Source organism: Macrobrachium rosenbergii, chromosome 5 (genome assembly GCF_040412425.1).
Source record: "Macrobrachium rosenbergii isolate ZJJX-2024 chromosome 5, ASM4041242v1, whole genome shotgun sequence".
Lineage (NCBI taxonomy): Eukaryota > Metazoa > Arthropoda > Malacostraca > Decapoda > Palaemonidae > Macrobrachium > Macrobrachium rosenbergii.
In genome coordinates this window covers 373,418-392,982 of record NC_089745.1, presented here as the reverse complement: position 1 = coordinate 392,982, position 19,565 = coordinate 373,418, and the positions used below count along the sequence as shown (strand labels likewise).

At 35.6% G+C, this 19,565-nt stretch overlaps 1 protein-coding gene across 1 annotated transcript in view; it reads left to right on the top strand.

Annotated features, from left to right (window-relative positions):
* LOC136838413 (serine-rich adhesin for platelets) overlaps window positions 1-19,565 on the top strand; it is a 549,424-nt gene that overhangs the window by 276,579 nt on the left and 253,280 nt on the right. The window contains 4 exon segments of the mRNA XM_067103288.1: window positions 1,246-1,359; window positions 3,966-4,214; window positions 6,446-6,565; window positions 11,005-11,141. Coding sequence (XP_066959389.1) covers window positions 1,246-1,359; window positions 3,966-4,214; window positions 6,446-6,565; window positions 11,005-11,141 — 620 coding nt within the window.

Sequence of the window (19,565 nt, the reverse complement as noted above, 5' to 3'; positions counted from 1 at the left end):
AAAGACTCGGAAAGGGGGAACGAGAACTGGGTAATTGGAGGTGAAACTTAGGTGCCTATGTGTTTTGTCTTGTGTGTTTTTGTGCGTGTGTTTTGTGTGTGTGTGTGTGTGTGTGTGTGTTAGTCTTGATGTTTGTATGTCATTTCAAGTAAGAATGTTGCTTTGTTGAGCTATATTGCGAACAAGATATATATATAAATATATATATATATATATATAAATTTCTGACTCACGTCAGGATCGAACCCAGGTCTTTCAATTGAAAGAAGAGACCGCTGCCAACCAAGCCATGCAAGTCATAAAAGAAGTTGGAAACTGAGTACCACTGCACCTATGACTTTACCTGGGCAGGCTAACTGCTGAGCTGGGAACTTGGGGAAAACACGTTGCATATATATATATATATATATATATATATATATATATAAATATATACTGTATATATATATATATATATGGTTATATTTCATGTCCTTAATCTTTAATCATATGCCAAAAATTTATTTGTATAATTCTGATATCCTAAGTCATTTAATATTTATTATATATTTCAGATCCTTAGCTTTCGTTTAATATTAGAACATATGCGGCATAGAATTAGGTCATAAGAATATGCAGTGTTTAATTGTTAGAATATTTACAATATATTTCATTCCTCTGCTTGAGTTGTAAATAATTTCCTTGAGGTTTTTATATGCTTAGCATTTATTACTATTTTCCTATTTTTAGTTTCCTGTAAAAGAAAACTATCTTTCAGTGGCCTCGGTATAATTCTGCATGAGCCGCGGCCCACGAAACTTTAACCAAAGCCCGGTGGTGCCCTATCCTATAACGTTGCCAGAAGCACGATTATGACTAACTTTAACCTTAGATAAAATAAAAACTACTGAGGCTAGAGGGCTGCAGTTTAGTATGTTTGATGACTGGAGGGTGGATGATCAACATACCAATTTGCAGCCCTCTAACCTCAGTAGTTTTTAAGACCTGAGGGCGGACAGAAAAAGTGCGGACGGACAGACAAAGCCGTTACAACAGTTTCTCTTAATTTGGTCTTAATTTTAGATATTAATTTAGAAAATCCCTTTAAATGCAAGAAAAAAAGACAAAAGGAAAACTGTACCAATGCTAAATCATCTTTTAATTCCACTATCCAGAAGCAAACCACCTCCCCAAAGCCAAAACAATAACAATAACAATGTCTGGTTAAGGTTTGTTTACCTTCCTCTTCTTCTTCTTCTCCGGCAGTCCGCCAGGAAGTCAGCGCTCCTGAGCGCCGCCAAGAAGCAGCGGCTGAAGAGCAACCCTTCCAGAGTTCGGTTCGCCGAGAGCGTCGACATCAACGGCTGTTCGTCATATTCTGTGAGTAATTGCTGTGTGGAACTCTCTTCTTCCTTTATATTTGTCTCTCCCTCCTCCATGAGGGTCTGGTGCAAGAGGCGCTCTTCGCGGAGTGAGTCTGGAAAGAAGATTACAGTACGTGCGATGATTAGTGATGGAGGCTGATTGATCTTTGTGCGCATGTGCGGGTGACTGTCTAATTTTGTGTTTCTGTGTACGTGTGTTTGTGTTTGTGTGTGTTTGGTTGCCGTGCGCATGTTTGTGTATTTATTGTCTAAAATTCTATATCAAAATCAAATTCCAGCGTAGATTTTTGTCATTTATAATGGAAATGGGACAGACGAGTTTTGTCAGAGATCTTGATAGGTAGCCCATTGGGTCGTTTACTTACCTATGCAGATATATATTTCTGTGTGCTTGTGTATGTATGTGTGTGTTTGAAAGCCGTGCTTGCTTGTGTGTGTTTGCGTGTTTTGTCTTTAAATTCATTATCATTATGACAGTGTAGATTTTTCCTTCTAATGAAAATAAGACGGTCGTATTTGTCAAAGATCTGGAGACCCATAGAATTCTGTTCAGTATTGTCCCAGAATATCAGTACAATAAACACTAATTAAGAAATCCGATATTCCCCGCAAATAATATTCCTATACCAGAAATATTATCCAAGTCGCTTTGCGAATGAGCGGAAAAATAGCTTTTGCATTTTTAACTTTGAATTAAGCGAAGCGGTGCGTTAGATCGAGGCAATTGTATTAAAATTCTCTTAATGGACTGTGGGAGTATGATATAATCGGTCTGACTTTGGCTGAAAATGAGTGAGTGATCGTTTGAAATGGCTGTTTAAGGTGATTGATTCGATCCTCGATGGGGGAGGGGAAGGACGTGGTCCTCCAATCTTCCAACAGAGAGGGTAGAAATTGATGTAGGTCAGTACAGTAGATGTCGATTGATCGTGAGTCAACTTGAGGTAGTAGAAGAATGGTATATATTTTTTTTTTCAATTAGTTCCTTTGCTAAAGCTTCTCTAATATTTTTGCATATGGAATTTGAATGTCATAACATTTTTGAAGAAATACCTATTTTTTTTTTCAAATCAATGCAGTTATCTGCATTATAACATTTAAAAATTCATTGACTTTATATAAAATTTTGATTTTTCCGTGAGAATGTGATTTGTTATATTTTGGAGAGAATTTGCCATTACTTCAAATGCTCGTATTTTTTTGAAAATTATATTTTTCAGTGAATTGTGAGACGTTTTGAATATATAATGACTTTTCCATATCTGAGCATTTGTGATAGATTTTATGCTCTGCCAACGGGAGAAAGCGTTGCTTTCCAATTCAATTTCTCGAGTTGCAAAATTGAAAAATTATTTATTATCATCAACCAAGAATATATATATATATATATATATATATATATATATATATATATATATATATATATATATATATATATATATGAAAAACAAAGATATTACATTATAGATTCAGTAATGTTTAATATAAGACAAAAAAAATAAAAATATTCATGCACCAGAATAACTTTCTCCTGTAGGCTGAGTCGTAGAAGAGAAATCGTTTTAGACCTAGTGCTAGATCCTTGTAGAGAGTAGTCAGCTTTTAGTCAGCTCCCTGTCAGTCTACGTCAGCCCTTCCTGTAAGATCATCAGCGCTTAGAGTGTCAGCATTCTCTTATGAGGATAGGCCCCTAGAGTCAGCTAGTGGAGTTGTATGAGTCAGATCCGGCTTGAAAGGTACCTATCAGCCTAGCTGTCAGCCTTGACCGTAAAATCAGCGCTTATAGTGTCAGCATTCTCGTTAGAGGTTCGACATGTAGCGTCAGCCAGCAGTAGAGCTTAGAGCTTGAGAGTTGTAGAGATAGAGCCACAGAGTCAGCAGGTATAATAGAGGTAGCGTGTAAGGCATTCCTACCACTATTAAGAGCTTGTAGTGTCAGCATTCTCATTTAGAGGCTAAGAACAGAACTTCAGCCGTTAGAGCTGTAGTAGAGTTAGAGTAGAGCCTTAGAGTCAGCAGTCAGATAGTAGAGCCTTAGAGTCAGCAGTCAGATAGTAGAGCTGTAGAGGCATAGAGTCAGCCAGTCGAGCTGTATAGGCGTAGAGTTATCCAATAGAGCCTTAGAGTCAGCAGTCAGCCAATAGAGCTGTAGAGGGGTGAGTCAGCCAGGGGCTGTGGAGGCGCAGAATCAGCCAGTGAGCTGTAGAGCAGAGCTAGAGTGGAGATGTAGAGAGTCAGCTTTAGTCAGCCAGTAGAGCTGTAGTTGCATAGAGTCAGCCAGTGGAACTGTAGGGGCAGCCAGTCAGCTGTGGAGCTGCAGAGGAGCAGAGTTAGCCAGTAGAGCTGTGGAGGCGTAGAGTTAGCCAGTGGAACTGTAGAGGAATAGAGTTAGCATTGAGCTGTAGCCTGTAGAGCTGGAGTCAGTGGAGTCATCCAGTAGGGCGGTAGAGCTGTATAGAGCGTGCAGTCAGCCAGTAGACCCGTAGAGCTGCAGAGCCGTAGAGACAGAGAGCCCCACATAGAGTCAGAGCAGAATATGATAGAGGTAGCGCGTAAGGGCCTTCGTACCATTAATAAGTCTTCAAAAAGTTCTCCTCGCAGCCGTCCAACTTCAACTCGAGCGAGTCGACCACGCCCTTTATGCCCAACGTTCTGAAGGTGTTCCTCGAGAACGGCCAGACCAAGTCCTTCAAGTACGACTCGAGCACGACCGTCGGGGACGTGCTCGACTCCCTGCACCAGAAGCTGGGGATCGAGCGCAAGGAGCACTTCTCGCTGGTGGTCGAGCATGTGAAGAGCCTGCGGAGGAACAAGCTGACGATTCTGGATCCGAAGGAGACGCTGTCGAGGGTGAGAGTGTGACTTCTCTCTCTCTCTTTCTCTCTCTCTCTCTCTCTCTCTCTCTCTCTCGGTAGGTTTTGATTATGAATTTTCATAACTTTTGAGCATGTCAAGGATATTAACAAATTTAGGAGGAGTGGATTTATTGCTCTCTCTCTCTCTCTCTCTCTCTCTCTCTCTCTCTCTCTCTCTCTCTCTCTCTCTCTCTCTCTCTCTCTCTCAGCAGAATTTGCATAAAAATTTATATAATTTGTAAGCCTATTAACAAGTTTAGAGACAATTGACTTTCTCTCTCTCTCTGACAGATTAGACCTGGGAATTTACAGTTATTGTCATTACAGACTCTCTCTCTCAGACTCTCTCTCTCTCTCTCTCTCTCTCTCTCTCTCTCTCTCTCTCTCTCTCTCAGTTGATTTGGCCCACGAATAATTACAGTACTGAACATCAAAGTTACCCAGTAATTAGTTATGATAGTAATTATAATCTCTCTCTCTCTCTCTCTCTCTCTCTCTCTCTCTCTCTCTCTCTCTCTCTCTCTCTCTCTCTCTCTCTCACACACACACACACACACACACATACACACAGGATCACAGGATATGCCTACAATTTTTTTTTATAATTTGTAATCATATAATCATATTAATAAATCTGAGAAATGAGTTGGACTCTCTCTCTCTCTCTCTCTCTCTCTCTCTCTCTCTCTCTCTCTCTCTCTCTCTCTCTCTCTCTCTCTCTCTCTAAACATATCTATTAGCCTTCTGGAAATTAATAAGCGGATCGACCGTAAACGTTTGAGAAAAAAAAAATTAATTGCATTTCAGATGCCTTCTCCAGTTCCCTTCGGCGAATCACAAACGTCAATGGACATGACGAGTTGAATGAGCTAACAGACCTTAATTGGAATTTCGATCATCTTCAAACACATGCTCTCTCTCTCTCTCTCTCTCTCTCTCTCTCTCTCTCTCTCTCTCTCTCTCTCTCTCTCTCTCTCTCTGAGATTTTGTCGACGGAATTTTGTAACTTGCGAGCGTACTAACAAATTTGAGAGAGAACTTTAATAATAATTGCTCTCTCTCTCTCTCTCTCTCTCTCTCTCTCTCTCTCTCTCTCTCTCTCTCACATACACACTCGCAAACACACTGTCTCACGCACACAGATTTTCGTAACTTATAAACATACTAACAAATTTCAGACAACTTGAATAATTGCTTCTCTCTCTCTCTCTCTCTCTCTCTCTCTCTCTCTCTCTCTCTCTCTCTCTCTCTCTCTCTCTCTCTTAATTGCCGAGATATCGGATCTGTGTGACACTGATTATCCGTGGAATTAGGACGAGTTTCATCGTTTGAGATTGTCTTCTCTCGTCAGCCACTTTTTTTTTTCGAAACGTGTTTTAATCCCGTTCTGCTAATGAGGTAATGGTACGGAGTTAATTAGCCCTGCTGAATGTTGAATAAAAAAATAATAATTATTAAGTTTTACGTTTGGCAAGTGAGGATTGTCATTTGGGTACTGGATTTGTGCATTAAAGTGTTTTCGAAGAGTCAAAAAAAATTTTATGTTAATATTTTTGTTTATGCAAATTTCACTATCTTATTTTACTTGATCATGTGAGAGTCAGCGTAGTTATATATTAGTATTTTTATTTGTAAAAATCTTATAATCACATGAGTCACTCAAATTGTGAAAAATACCATAGTGATGTTAGTGTATATATATACATATATATATATACGTAGTATATATATTCAGTAGTATATATGTATATATATACTGTATATATATATATAAATTATATATATATATATATGAGAGCTTTAGAGAACTTGCTGGAATCTCCTTATCAGTAATAATAATAATGATAATAAAAATAAGATGGTTATTATTATTATTATTATTATTATTATTATTATTATTATTATTATTATTACTATTATTATTATTCTTGATAAAGAGAATCGAGCAGTTCCTCGAGAGCTCTCATTTATATATATATATATATATATATATATATATATATATATATATATATATATATATATATATATTTATATTTATTTATTTATTTATATATTTATTTAGTTTCACAGACATCATTGTGGATTTCATCACCGTTATTATTATTATTATTATTATTATTATTATTATTATTATTATTATTATTATTATTATTATTATTTACAGGAATGTCACGTACAGATCTCGAAAGGGTTAAATGGTAACACCCCATTTTTCCTCCGCAGATAGCAGCGCGGCCAGGAGCCCAACACCTGAGATGTCTGTACCGCGTGACCTTCGTTCCCCGCGACGCCTACGACCTCCTGCGGAAGGACTCCATGGCGTTCGAGTACCTCTACCTTCAGGTAAACACCCCAGTTGCTCATGGTCCCCCTTCCTTCCACGGAAGTCCAAAGCCATCGGCGAGTGTCGAGAGTTCCTCCTGCCACCTTCAGGCATCTGGAAAGTTGGGTACTTTCAACCGGTGGGTTGCGCCAGCAGCAACCCAGAGCCTCTTCTCTCGTAGAGATTCTTTTGGGGGCGTTTGGGCATCCGTCAGGCATTTCTCCCTTCTGAGTAGTTTGTCACTGACACCTGTACTGGGTCGTAGTTGTACTTCTGAGTATAATGCTCTTCCTCTGAATGCACTGAATGATGAGGGTGGAGATCTGTGTCTTGAACGAGTAGCATGCACCCTGCTGTCTTCACCTAGCTCCCCTTCTGTAGATTTACCTGTCTCTTCCGTCTTGACGCCACCTGCATGCTCATTCCTCTGGTCAGACGTCCTCGTCAGCGCGGCTTGTCCAGGTGTGGTCGTTCCCTCAAGGGCTGCTTACCCGTTTAGATCAACCTATTCAGGCCCTGTACAGGTTCTGTACCCAGGCTTAAGCAGAGGATTAGCCTACTTCAGAAGGCCTACCTGGAAGGACGTAGGCCGATGGGCCTGGAACTACCGAAGGGTTCTGAAACTCCTGTACCAGTTGAGGTTCCTCTTGTACATACTGGCGAAGTTGAAGAAGCTTGGGCAAGTGGGCCCTCGGGTTCAAAATTGTCGCCCTCATATACAGGCATCTGGAGGTCATCATGAAGCACCTGGAGAAGCTGAAGGGGCCCCTTCAGGCTTTTTTGAGGTGGAGGGTCGTCAGGAAGTTGCTGTCGCAGGTCAGGAAGCTCATGAGGAGGTACTTCGGGTGGTCTGCTTTGTGGAGGTTGTTGAAAAGGTTGCTTAAGAGGAAGAAAAAGTAGAATTGTGATGTAGGGTCGTTTCTCTATACTCTAAAGGTTGTGAGGCTCAGTTATGGTAAAATACCAGCTTTAGGTATTCATATGTATATATATAGTGCACTGCCAATCATTGTCACTTATTGACAAATATTAAACCATAAATATCATCCAATATCCAGTTCACTATACATTAGGAATAACTTAACACACAAAGGGTATATCTTATAAATGTTTCGTCTCTGGCAGGATTCGAACTGCTACCTATTTTATAAACAGAGATATAGTAACTTTAACCACCCAGCTAGTCATCAGTTATAATTCCCATGGCTGTAAGTTATTCCCAAGGTATAGTGAATTATAGTGAGTGGATGTTAAACGATATTTGTGGATTAATATTTATGAATATAGTGCAATGAAAGAAATTTATAGTTTGGCATAAGCTTTCCATTGGAAGCCTTGTAGGGGTATATGTATTTAAAATCAGCTTTTAAATCGAGGTTTAAATTCAAGGTAATATTGAACCCCAGTTAAATTCACGTTTAGATTTGAAGTTACAGTCAGTATTCAATACTGAACCCCAGTTAAATTCACGTTTAGAGTTAAAGTTTACAGTCGATATTTAATATTGAACCCCAGATTTGAAGTTACTGTCAGTAATTCACGTTTAGCTTTGAAGTTACAGTCGGTATTTAATATTGAACCCCAGATTTGAAGTTACCGTCAGTATTAAATATTGAACCCCAGTTAAATTCACGTTCAGATTTGAAGTTTAGATTTGGTTCCATTTATTGTCGATATTTTTTCTAATTCTGGTTCACATTTGCTCTGTGAATGGTTCATGTTGGTTCTTGGTAATTTTAAAAATTGGTACTATTTCTCGTCCATATTTTTTCAAATTTTGGTTCACATCTGTTCTGTTAATGGTTCATATTGGTTCTTGGTAATTTTAGAATTGGTTGTTGTATTTATCGTCCGTATTCTCTCTGGTTCTGGTTCATACTTCCTCTGGTTCATATTTCAAATTGGTTTTGGTTTATGTATCTACTCAGGTTGTGGTTTATGGTTATAATGGTTTATACTCGTCCTGGTTGTGGGTTAAGCTTCCGGTTGGTTTATAGGTCTGAAGTATAATAAGAAACCTATAATTATGCAAGGTAATTAAAACCTAAATTTAACGTTTCCACAAACTGGATATTCTGTAATTTACCAATACGTAACCTGGATCTAAAAATAATCGTCCTTTTCAAAAAAATTATCTTAATAGAATTCATGTTACTTTTTGCCATCGTCAGATTCTGTAGATGGATTACCTTGTACGTAAAGAATTGTTTTTTAATGGCGTCTCACGGCGGAAGGTTATTAGGCTAGTTGCTCAATTGTTAATGGATGTAGAGATATTTTTAAATACATTGTTTTGCTTGTGCATGCTCTCAATTAATAAAAAGTTATTGCTTGAGCCCCGTGTATCTTTTCATTCTCCTTGCTGCAATCTCACAATTAGACATTTTTTTCTGTAATTAGAAAACTTAATCTGTGACACTCTATTTTTACGCTTCCTTATCTTTTATTTATTTTTTTAGTTTTTCTGTATTGCTTTATATTTTCTTATCTTCGTATCATCTCTCTTTCTGTATTGTTTTTTTTATTTTATTGATACATTTTGTGATATTAGAAGTAATTTTAAATTCTACTTATACCAAGTGTATCTTGGAACGTTCGAGTAGCAACAAAATATTTATTCTTTTCAAAGTAGTGAAATTGATACAAATTACACGAATATAAATACTTATGTTTTATGTACTTGTATATTTATATATTTACTTTCTGTATTTTGTATTTATTTTTACGTTTATTTATCTATTTATTTATGTATCTATATTTGCATATTTATTTACTTATTTCGTTTATTCATCTATTTATTTATGTTTTTGTGTATTTGTATATTTATTTACTTGTTTCGTTTATTTATTTCATCTGCATGATCCCACTCATGTAAAATTTTAAAGACCAACTCACGCAATGCAAATTTTTTCTAGATTATTTTAATTTTTTTTTTTCCTTTTTTTAGTTTTGGAAAGGTAGCCTCAGATTTTCAGCCATGAAGCCTCATTATTCAGGTAGAATTTTTCTCCACGGCGAATTTTAGGGCAAAAGGTTCCCCCCTTTTTTTCGGCATAATTTTTTCCCCCATTTTTTCATAATTTGATATTTTTTGTAAATATCTTGGTAACATTTTCCGTCATTTTTATGTTAATGTGTTGAAAATTTTACAAGGCTAATGGCGTAACTGTCTGCCAAGTTAATGAGTTATTTAATAAGTTAATACTGGGGTAAGGTATATTAATTTTCTGTGATAATAAATTCAGTTGTTTCTTATTGCATGAGATATGAATTAATGTAAATCGTATAAATTATAATAAGTCAATACTTGGTAAGGTACATTAACTTTCAGTGATGATAAATACAGTGTTTTATTGCCTAAGGTACAGATTACGTATTTTAAAGCGTATAAATCATAAGCATCAAGTAAAATAACTCGCGGCTCATTCTCCAAAGTTTTAGTTAAGGATTTATCGCCGGAGAATCAATGTTCAATGAGGAACGTACATGAAAGAGACGTGGATCGGTTCAGAGTTGCCAAACGCCGCTAGCCAGAAGTGTAGATTTATTTACAAGAGTGCAGATTACATTACAAATTACAGCCTGAAATACAGATTAAATTAGATGTTTTATTGGTTATCTTACACCGTAGGATGGAAACACAATTGCAATGTCTTCACATTTCTTAATGAAGGTTTTCATTGATGAGTTACCAGACACCGCTATATGAATAAGCAGCTTTACTTTATTAAATTTGTTCTTATCAAAACATTAATACCTGTCAATCAGTAGTGTCTTAATTCAAGGCTTTTTTACCTTGCCAATGTATTATTTGTAATTACTATAATTTAGTGAACGGTATCTATCTCCTGGCACCACTTTTTTGACCGGGTTAAGTTAAAGAACTTCTTACTGCCTAGATAGTTTCCTTTGATGATGTATGAAAATCGGCGTCAATTGCTGGTGTTTTTATATTAAATATGTATTTTTTCTATCTATAAATCAAACTGGAATAGTCCCTCCGTTTTAAATGCAAAATGTAATTAATGGTTATATTTTATTTTGTATTTTGACATTGTTGTTATCACAACCAAACTTTGTTCTGGGCAGAAGTGAATGTCAGCCGACGGGAATTTGTACTGAGGTTATTTGGCCATTATAATTTTTTAAACTATATTTGTATGTATATATAATATTGATATATGTATATACATATATCTGTCTGTATATATGTATGTATATACATATATCTATGTGTATATTATATATACATACATACATACATACATATTTAACTAAAATGCCTCTTGAAAAATATCAATGCATCAATCAATTACTTATGCCACACCCCCATTTATCTAACACTCATTTACCATTACGTGACCTCCGAATAAACCAACCCCCCCAACCCCCATTTCACTCTTCCATTCACCACGCTTCCATTTCACCAAAACCATCTTTCTACGCCCCCCTTCCGCAGTGTTGCAACGACGTCATCCAAGAGAGGTTTTCGCCCGAGCTGAAGTACGACGTGGCCCTGCGTCTGGCAGCGCTCCACATCCAGCAACACGCCTTGACGAACAACATGCCTGCCAAGGTCTCCGTCAAAAATATCGAGTAAGTTGTTCGAGATGAGATTTTATTTCCTTTTTCGTTTGCAGGATTTTGGGGAGAAGGGTCCATCGAGAGTAATTGGTGTTTGTTTCGTGTTTTGGGGTAGAAAATTGGGGTGTAAATCATCCGTTATAGCACAGATATCGAAAGCAAATCTGCCCTAAATTGGAAAAATACTCCTTTTCACCAAAAATACGAGGCAAAAATCCATAAGAATATTCCTAATTACTTGTCAAGGGAACACTTGTGTCTCGATATATTTTTGCTATCATGAATATTGTTGGCCCACTTTTACCCAAAGTACGAAACAAACATTACCGGAAATATTCCTAATTTACTTATCAAAGAAACATTTCTGCCCTAAAATGGAAAAGTGCAACAATATATGAAACATTTTCGAAATCGAGATATGCCACCTACTGGGCTCGTGAAACATTAATGCACAAGTTACTGCAGTTTCAGAATGATTCTTCAATGTTTTATTTAGGGGGCCCCATTTGTGGTATCTGCAAAATCAGTAGTAAGGCAATGGAAAACTGCAGTATCTACCGTTTTTCCCATTTTGTATTTTTGCAGATACTGCAGTCTTCTATTTTAGGGCAGAAATGTTTGCTTGATAAGTAATTAGGAATATTTCCGTCGATGTTTGCTTCGAATTTGAGGTAAAAAGGAATATTATTGATTACCTCGTGGTTTGGGCAAAGAGGAATATTTTCTACTGTTTACCTGCGTATTTTGGGTAAAAAAAAAATGGTCCAAAATGATCGGGTAAAGCAAATGAATCAAGAATATGTTAACTTGATAAATAATTAGGAATATTTTTTGTGAAGTTTTACCTTTCATTTTTAGCAAAAAGTGGACTAAAACTATCGATGACAGCAAACCTATCGAGGCGAATCTTCCCTAAAACGGAAGAATGCAGTGTCTACAAAAATACAAAACTGAGAAACATGATAGGTACTCCCTTGCCTTACTACTGATTTTGCAGATACTGCAAATGGGACCCCCTAAATAAAGCATCGAAGAATCATTCTGAAACTGCAGTAACTTGTGTATTAGTGTTTCACAGGCCCAAAAGGTGGCATATCTCAATTTCGAAAATTTTGCAGATACTGCAGTTTTCCATTTTAGGGGAGAAATGTTTCCTTGACAAGAAGTTAGGAATACTTTCGTAAATGTTTGTTTCGTATTGTGGGTAAAATTGGGTCAACATTATTCATGATAGCAAAAATATATCGAGACACAAATGTTCTCTTGACAAGTATTTAGGAGTATTTTTAAGGGTTTTTACCTCGTATTTTGGGTAAAAAAAGGATTATTTTTGTTAATGAATTGCGCATTTGTGGTGCAAAATATGCCAATATTATCTATGATAGCAAATATTTTGAAGCGGGACTGTGTCCTTGCTAAGTAATAAAAAATACTTTTGTTGATTTTAACCTCGAATTTTGGTAAAATGGGCGAAAATTATCAGATAGCAAACGCTTCCTTCGTAACTGATTGGAAATATTTTGGACATAACGCAAATATAACGATGTTTAGTCCGCTTTTGGCGTTAAATAGGAAAAACAGGAATTTTAACACGCCAGCTTACCCATAATCTGCGTTCTTCATATCCCTCATAATCCAGCTACTTCTCCTCCCTCCCCCTCCCCATAAAAAAATGGTGCACGAACGATAAAGATCATTAAGCGGATTTGCATATAAATGGAAAATGTCCTCTTACAAAGGGTACAAAATTGCATTTCATTTTTCTTTTGAAAGATTTGATTAATATTAGCTCTGGGAAATTTACCGGATTAACTGAGATTTCCATTGATGTTTTGGGAAGATATCCCAAAGCTCTTTGATGGTGTAAATAATCTGTTGTTATTATTATTATTATTATTATTATTATTATTATTATTATTATTATTATTATTATTATTATTATTATTATTATGCAGAAGAGGAAACCTACTCATATGGAACAAGCCCACCACAGGGGCCATTGACTTGAAATTCAAGCTTCCAAAGAATATATTATTATTATTATTATTATTATTATTATTATTATTATTATTATTATTATTATTATTATTATTATTATTATTATTATTATCCAGAAGATGAAACCTATTCATATGGAACAAGCCCACCACAGGGGCCATTGACTTGAAATTCAAGCTTCCAAAAAATATTAGGGTGTTCATTAGGAAGAAGCAAGAGGAGTTAAAGGGAAATATAGAAAGAAGAGATACAGCTTATTAAAAAAGAAATTAATAGATTAACAAATAGATAGATAAATAGATAAAAATGTATTTAAATGTATTAAATGTATGAGTGGCTTCAGAAATATTGATCATTACTAAAAGAGAATTAGACTTTTTATGCGTTGCAAAATTACGTAAACGGTCATGTAAATATATGTAAATATATGAAATATACGTATGGAATATACGATATGCATGAAAATTGCCAGTGTATATATTATGTATTTGTGTACATGCATGTTTGTTTATACACTGTATGTTTGTGTGTATGATGCACAATCAGAAAGAACCAGAATTGAACAGGTAATATGCCCAGGTATTACTCTCTCTCTCTCTCTCTCTCTCTCTCTCTCTCTCTCTCTCTCTCAGTACTTTCTCTCTCTCTTAAAGAGAAATAGAAATTTATGTGAGTACATTCTCTCTCTCTCTCTCTCTCTCTCTCTCTCTCTCTCTCTCTCTCTCTCTCTCTCTCGGCAGCACATCTTTGTAAATGCACCCTAATATAGTACATCCTAATTTCCTTTTATGTATTTTGATATCAATACATCCTGAAGATCCATAAATGGATTGTAAAACCAATGTATCCTATGGTTCCATTATTGCGTCTTGGAACCAGCACATCCCAATTTCCATAAATATAACTTGGAACCAGTGCACCCTAAGGACCCATAAATGTCTATTGGAACCAATGCATCCTGAGGTTCTATGATAGTATCTTGGACTCTGGGCAAGCTTGTTTTCCATAAATTATATGGAATCCAACATTCCTAAGTTTCCAAAAATGTATAATGAAAGTATTACATTTGAAGGTTCCACTAATGTATCTTTGGATCGTCCTATCCTGTGGTTCCATAAAAGTATCCTGGAACCAGTGCAGAGTCAGGTTCCATGAAAGTATTCTGGAACCAGTGCAAAGTCAGGTTCCATGAAAGTATCCTGGAACCAGTGCAGACTCAGGTTCCATGAAAGTATCCTGGAACCAGTGCAGACTCCGGTTCCATGAAAGTATCCTGGAACCAGTGCAGACTCAGGTTCCATGAAAGTATCCTGGAACCAGTGCAGACTCCGGTTCCATGAAAGTATCCTGGAACCAGTGCAGACTCAGGTTCCATGAAAGTATCCTGGAACCAGTGCAGACTCAGGTTCCATGAAAGAACCTTGGAACTGTTGCAACCTGAGGCATCCCAAATTGTATCTTTAAACCAACACATTCTCAGGTAACCTAAGACTCCTTGGGCTGACCAATGAACCCCTTGACTTAACCCCCTTTCCCTCCCTCTTTGATTGTCATACATGTGGTACCTCGTTGTTTCAATTTGTACAAGACTCCACACGCTCGACACCCAGTTTAATTACAAACCCCCCTGTGGGGAAGTGGTGCACTGTAAGCATTACTTAAGGTTCCTTGCAGCGTCCCGTCGGCCCCTAGCCGCAACCCCTTTCGTTCCACTTACTCTACCTCCCTTCATATTCTCTTTCTTCCATCTGCCTTTCTTCAACCCCCTCCTAACAAGTGATTCATAGCGCAACTGCTTTGAGGTTTTCCTCCTGTTACACCTTTCAAACCTTTCTACTGTCAATTTCCGTTTCAGAACTGAATGACTTCGTAGATCCCAGCGCTGGGCCTTTGGCGTAAATTCTCTCTTCCATTCCTACCTTCCACGAATGGACCTGGAATTTGCGTCGACGCAAACTAGGAATCAAAGAGTTTTAGATTACAGAAAAAAATAGGTAATTTTTGACTCGCGAATAAAACGCAAATGAATTCTGCAAACGGAAAACAGCAGAGAAATGGAGTTCGCAGATCGGAACAGATTTCATCAGACGGTTGACTGGTGTTTGCAAAGGTTGAGCGGATTGCAAATTCCGGTCATATTTGCGAGCTTTGCTGCAAAGTTTGTATGGGAATTTGGGTTGAAGGGTATTCGGCCTATTAATGGAGAGGTTCTGTAAACATTCAAAGGGAACTCTGTGTAGTTTTGTAATTATATATTTATTAGTTTTTAAAAGCTGATTTTGTGAGAGTATGAACATATTTTTCTTTGGGGTAATAGTAAATAGCTTAAATTATTCAGAATTTATATATATATATGTATATATATATATGTATGTATGTATGTATACTTATATATATTTATATATATTCATGTAATATATGTAAATACATGAATATATATAACCATATATATATATATATATATATATGTATATATATATGATTGTATGTATATATATATAGACATGTATATACTGTATACATATATATGTTTATATATACATGTATGTATATACATATGTATATGTGTGTGTATATATTAACATATATATATATATATATATATATATATATATATATATATATATATATATTTATATATTTATATATATATATATTTATATAAATATAAGATTTTGTTAGAACTGAATACCCTAATTTTCAAAGCCGCAATAATCACAAATATTAAAAAAATAAATGAATCACATCTCACATCATTCAAGGATTTCCACGCAAACAGAAAAAAAAAAATACGTGAGCTGATCCCCATCGCTTGCAGGAATGTTGCAAGCAAGCAAGCAAGCAAGCGCCGTGGCAACAAAGCTGCTATTGATAACATTTGCCTGGAGCTGGTGTTTGGGCTGCAAGCACTTCAGGCGTTGTGAAAAATTAATGTGTTTGTGGATTAGATATGCTTTGAAAGCACTTGAGGGCTGGGCGGAGGAATGCAAGATATTTTGGATGAATCTAGAGACGATTGCTGGAAATGAACGGTGATGAATTAAGGGAAAATGAATGATGGATTGCAAATGAATGAATAAACATGAATGATGAATTAAGGGAAAATAAATTATTGGATGAAAATGAATGAACAAAAAATGAAGAAGAGTGATGAATAATAAATGGGAAATGCATGATGGGATGGAATGTAATGAATAAAAATGAATGATGAACGAAGGGAAATGAATGATGGAATTGGAATGAATGAATAAAAAATAAAGAAATGAGTGATGAATTAAGGGAAAGTGAATGATGGAATGGAAATGGATGAACATAAAAATTTAAAAATGAATGATGAATTATGGGAAAGTGAATGATGGAGTGGAAATGAATGAACAAATAGATAAAAAAATGAATAATGAATATAGGGAAAACAAATGAACAAAAATTTAAAAATGAATGATGAATATAGGGAAAACGAATGAACAAAAAATAAAAAAATGAATGATGAATTAAGGGAAAATGAATAAATAAGAAAACAATTGCTCATATTCACATTGGCTGTGGAACAGCCTCCCAGAGGAAGTTGCGCACTGGAACTTGCAAAAGTTCAAGCGAAGATGCAATGCATTACAATTCCCCTTGAGTTTAATGATTTACTTACAGTTTTATATGTTTACTCATTAATTTATTAATAATATATGTTTCCGTTTCTAATAACTGATCTATTCTTCTTTCTGTATTTCATATTACCTTCTTTCTAAAGAACGCCAAATTCTTTGGAAGCTCGAATTTTAAGTCACTGGGTTCATCTTCTGAATAATAATAATAATAATAATAATAATAATAATAATAATAATAATAATAATAATAATAATAATAATAATATAATAATAATAATAATAATCCATATGAATAGGGTTCATCTTCTGAATAATAATAATAATAATAATAATAATAATAATAATAATAATAATAATAATAATAATAATTAGCCGAAAGTTCATAATACCCCAATGAGAAATATATTATTTGCTAATAACTTGATTATAAAAACAACAATTGAAGATCATGTACTTGTCAAAAAGGCCTCTACAGAGCATGTTACCCACATGTGAAATACCCCGTAGTTGAGTAGGGCCGTCAGTGCACCTCAGACGGTGCACTGTAGGCATTACTTAGGGTTCTTTGCAGCGTCCCTTCGGCCCCTAACTGCAACCCCTTTCGTTCATTTTACTCTGCCTCCATTCATATTCTCGCTTCCATCTTCTATCCGCCCTCAGATCTTAAAAACTACTGAGGCTAGAGGGCTGCAAATTGGTATGTTGATCATCCACCCTCCAATCACCAAACATACCAAATTGCAACCCTCTAGCCTCAGTAGTTTTTATTTTATTCAAGGTTAAAGTTAGCCATAATCGTGCTGCTGGCAACGTTATAGGATAGGCCACCACCGGGCCGTGGTTGAAAGCTCCATGTGCCGCGGCTCATACTGAAACCTCGTTTGTGGTGTAATAGGAATGTCATGGTTATTTATTTATTTATTTTCATGGAAGATTTGATGCGTATGTGAAAATGGTTTCAGTTATGAAAAATATAAATATGAGAATTACGAAGAATTTATATATATATATATATATATATATATATATATATATATATATTATGTTATATAATTTCTATAAAAACAAGAGTTTAGCAATTTGAATCAAAACGATGGTGAAAAAAACTTTCCATTAGTCATATAAACAAGTACTTTGTATACACGTTTGCAAATATAAATTATATCACCAGTATCTGCTTTTATAACCAGCCAAACTCACAGAGGCAGAACTATATATAAACTTCACTTTTCCAATATACATTATCTGCCCATTATTTCCGGGCCCCCCCAAAAAAAAGGCACCGAAAAACTTTGATTCGAGGACCCCCAATCGTGTGGCTTAACTCTGATGTCATTGCAATGTTAGGTTGGTGGGATTAACAATTGACTGTTAATGAGAATTGTAATTGGAAATCAAACCTCGTTACTTTTTGGGGGGTGTACGAGAGGTTGAGGGGGGGGTAGGGGGTAGAGGCGATTGTAATTCAGTGGGCCTCTTTCTATTATGGAGTTTTTTGCCTATAGATTTTAGGACCAAAGCAAATGGGCAAAAGGTTTTTTTTATGATTTGGTTTCCTGGCTAACAGAGGTCTGAAATCGTACAGTTTTGTGTGTTTTTTTTTTTTACGCGAATGTCAGTTTTAGGAGCAATTTTTCAATGAATGAGTGATTTTTTTTTTGGCAGTTTCTCTTTTTTAATGATTTAATGTTATCGTTTTGATTTACTTTTTTTTTGGTTCATTAAACTTGCCAAAAATTTTTAGTGGCGTCAGAATTTTGCTTAAAATTGACTGTTTCAAATTTTATTTTGTAGTTAGGCATTACAGTTGATAAAAAAGGTAATTTTATTTTGTATTTAGATATTACACTTAATGACAAAGGCATCTTTATTTTGTATTTAGATGATGCAATTAATAACAAAGCCAGTTATATTTTGTGGTTAGACATTACACTTAATAACAGAGGTAATTTTACCTTGTATTTAGATGATTCAGTTAATATCAAATGTAATTTTATTTTGTAGTTAGATATTAGATATTACATGTAATTATATTTCCAAATTAGATATTACAGTTAATAACAAAGGTAATTTTATTTTGTAGTTAGATGCTTCAGTTAATATCAAATGTAATTTTATTTTGTAGTTAGATATTACGGTTAATAACACATGCAGTTATATTTCATAGTTAGATACGATAGTTGATAACAAAGGTAATTTTATTTTGCAGTTAGATATTACACTTAATAGCAAAGGTAATTTTATATTATAGTTAAGGGGGTTAGGGCCATCAGTGCAGCGTCCCTTTGTCCCCTAGCTGCAACCCCTTTCGTTCCTTTTACTGTACCTCCTTTCATATTCGCCTTCTTCCATCTTACTGTCAACCCTCTCCTAACAGCTGAAGGACCTCATAGGTCCCAGCGCTTGTCCTTTGGCCTAAATCGTATAGTCTATCTATCTATCCATCTATCAGGAAGGGAGCGTCAGTATCGCTGTGATTTGAGACGCGCAACTAATTTCCTTCTTTGTGAATTAACTCGAGAAATCCCTCATTAACTCGAAAAGATGCTCAGTGGAGGGAGAGAGGAATTAAAGCTGATAAGGACATGCCACTAATGAGGTGCAAATGATCTCTGAAGATTAGTTTTGACTCGAGGAGGGCGAAAGGGTTTCGCCTGATTTCTTGACTTGTAAATAAATATGACGCGTTTTTTGTCTGGGTGAATAGTGGGGTGTGATTGCATGTGTGTATGTGTATGTATGTTTGTGTATATATATTATAAATTATATATATGTATGTATAAATATATATATATATATATATATATATATATATATAATTAATCAACACAATCAC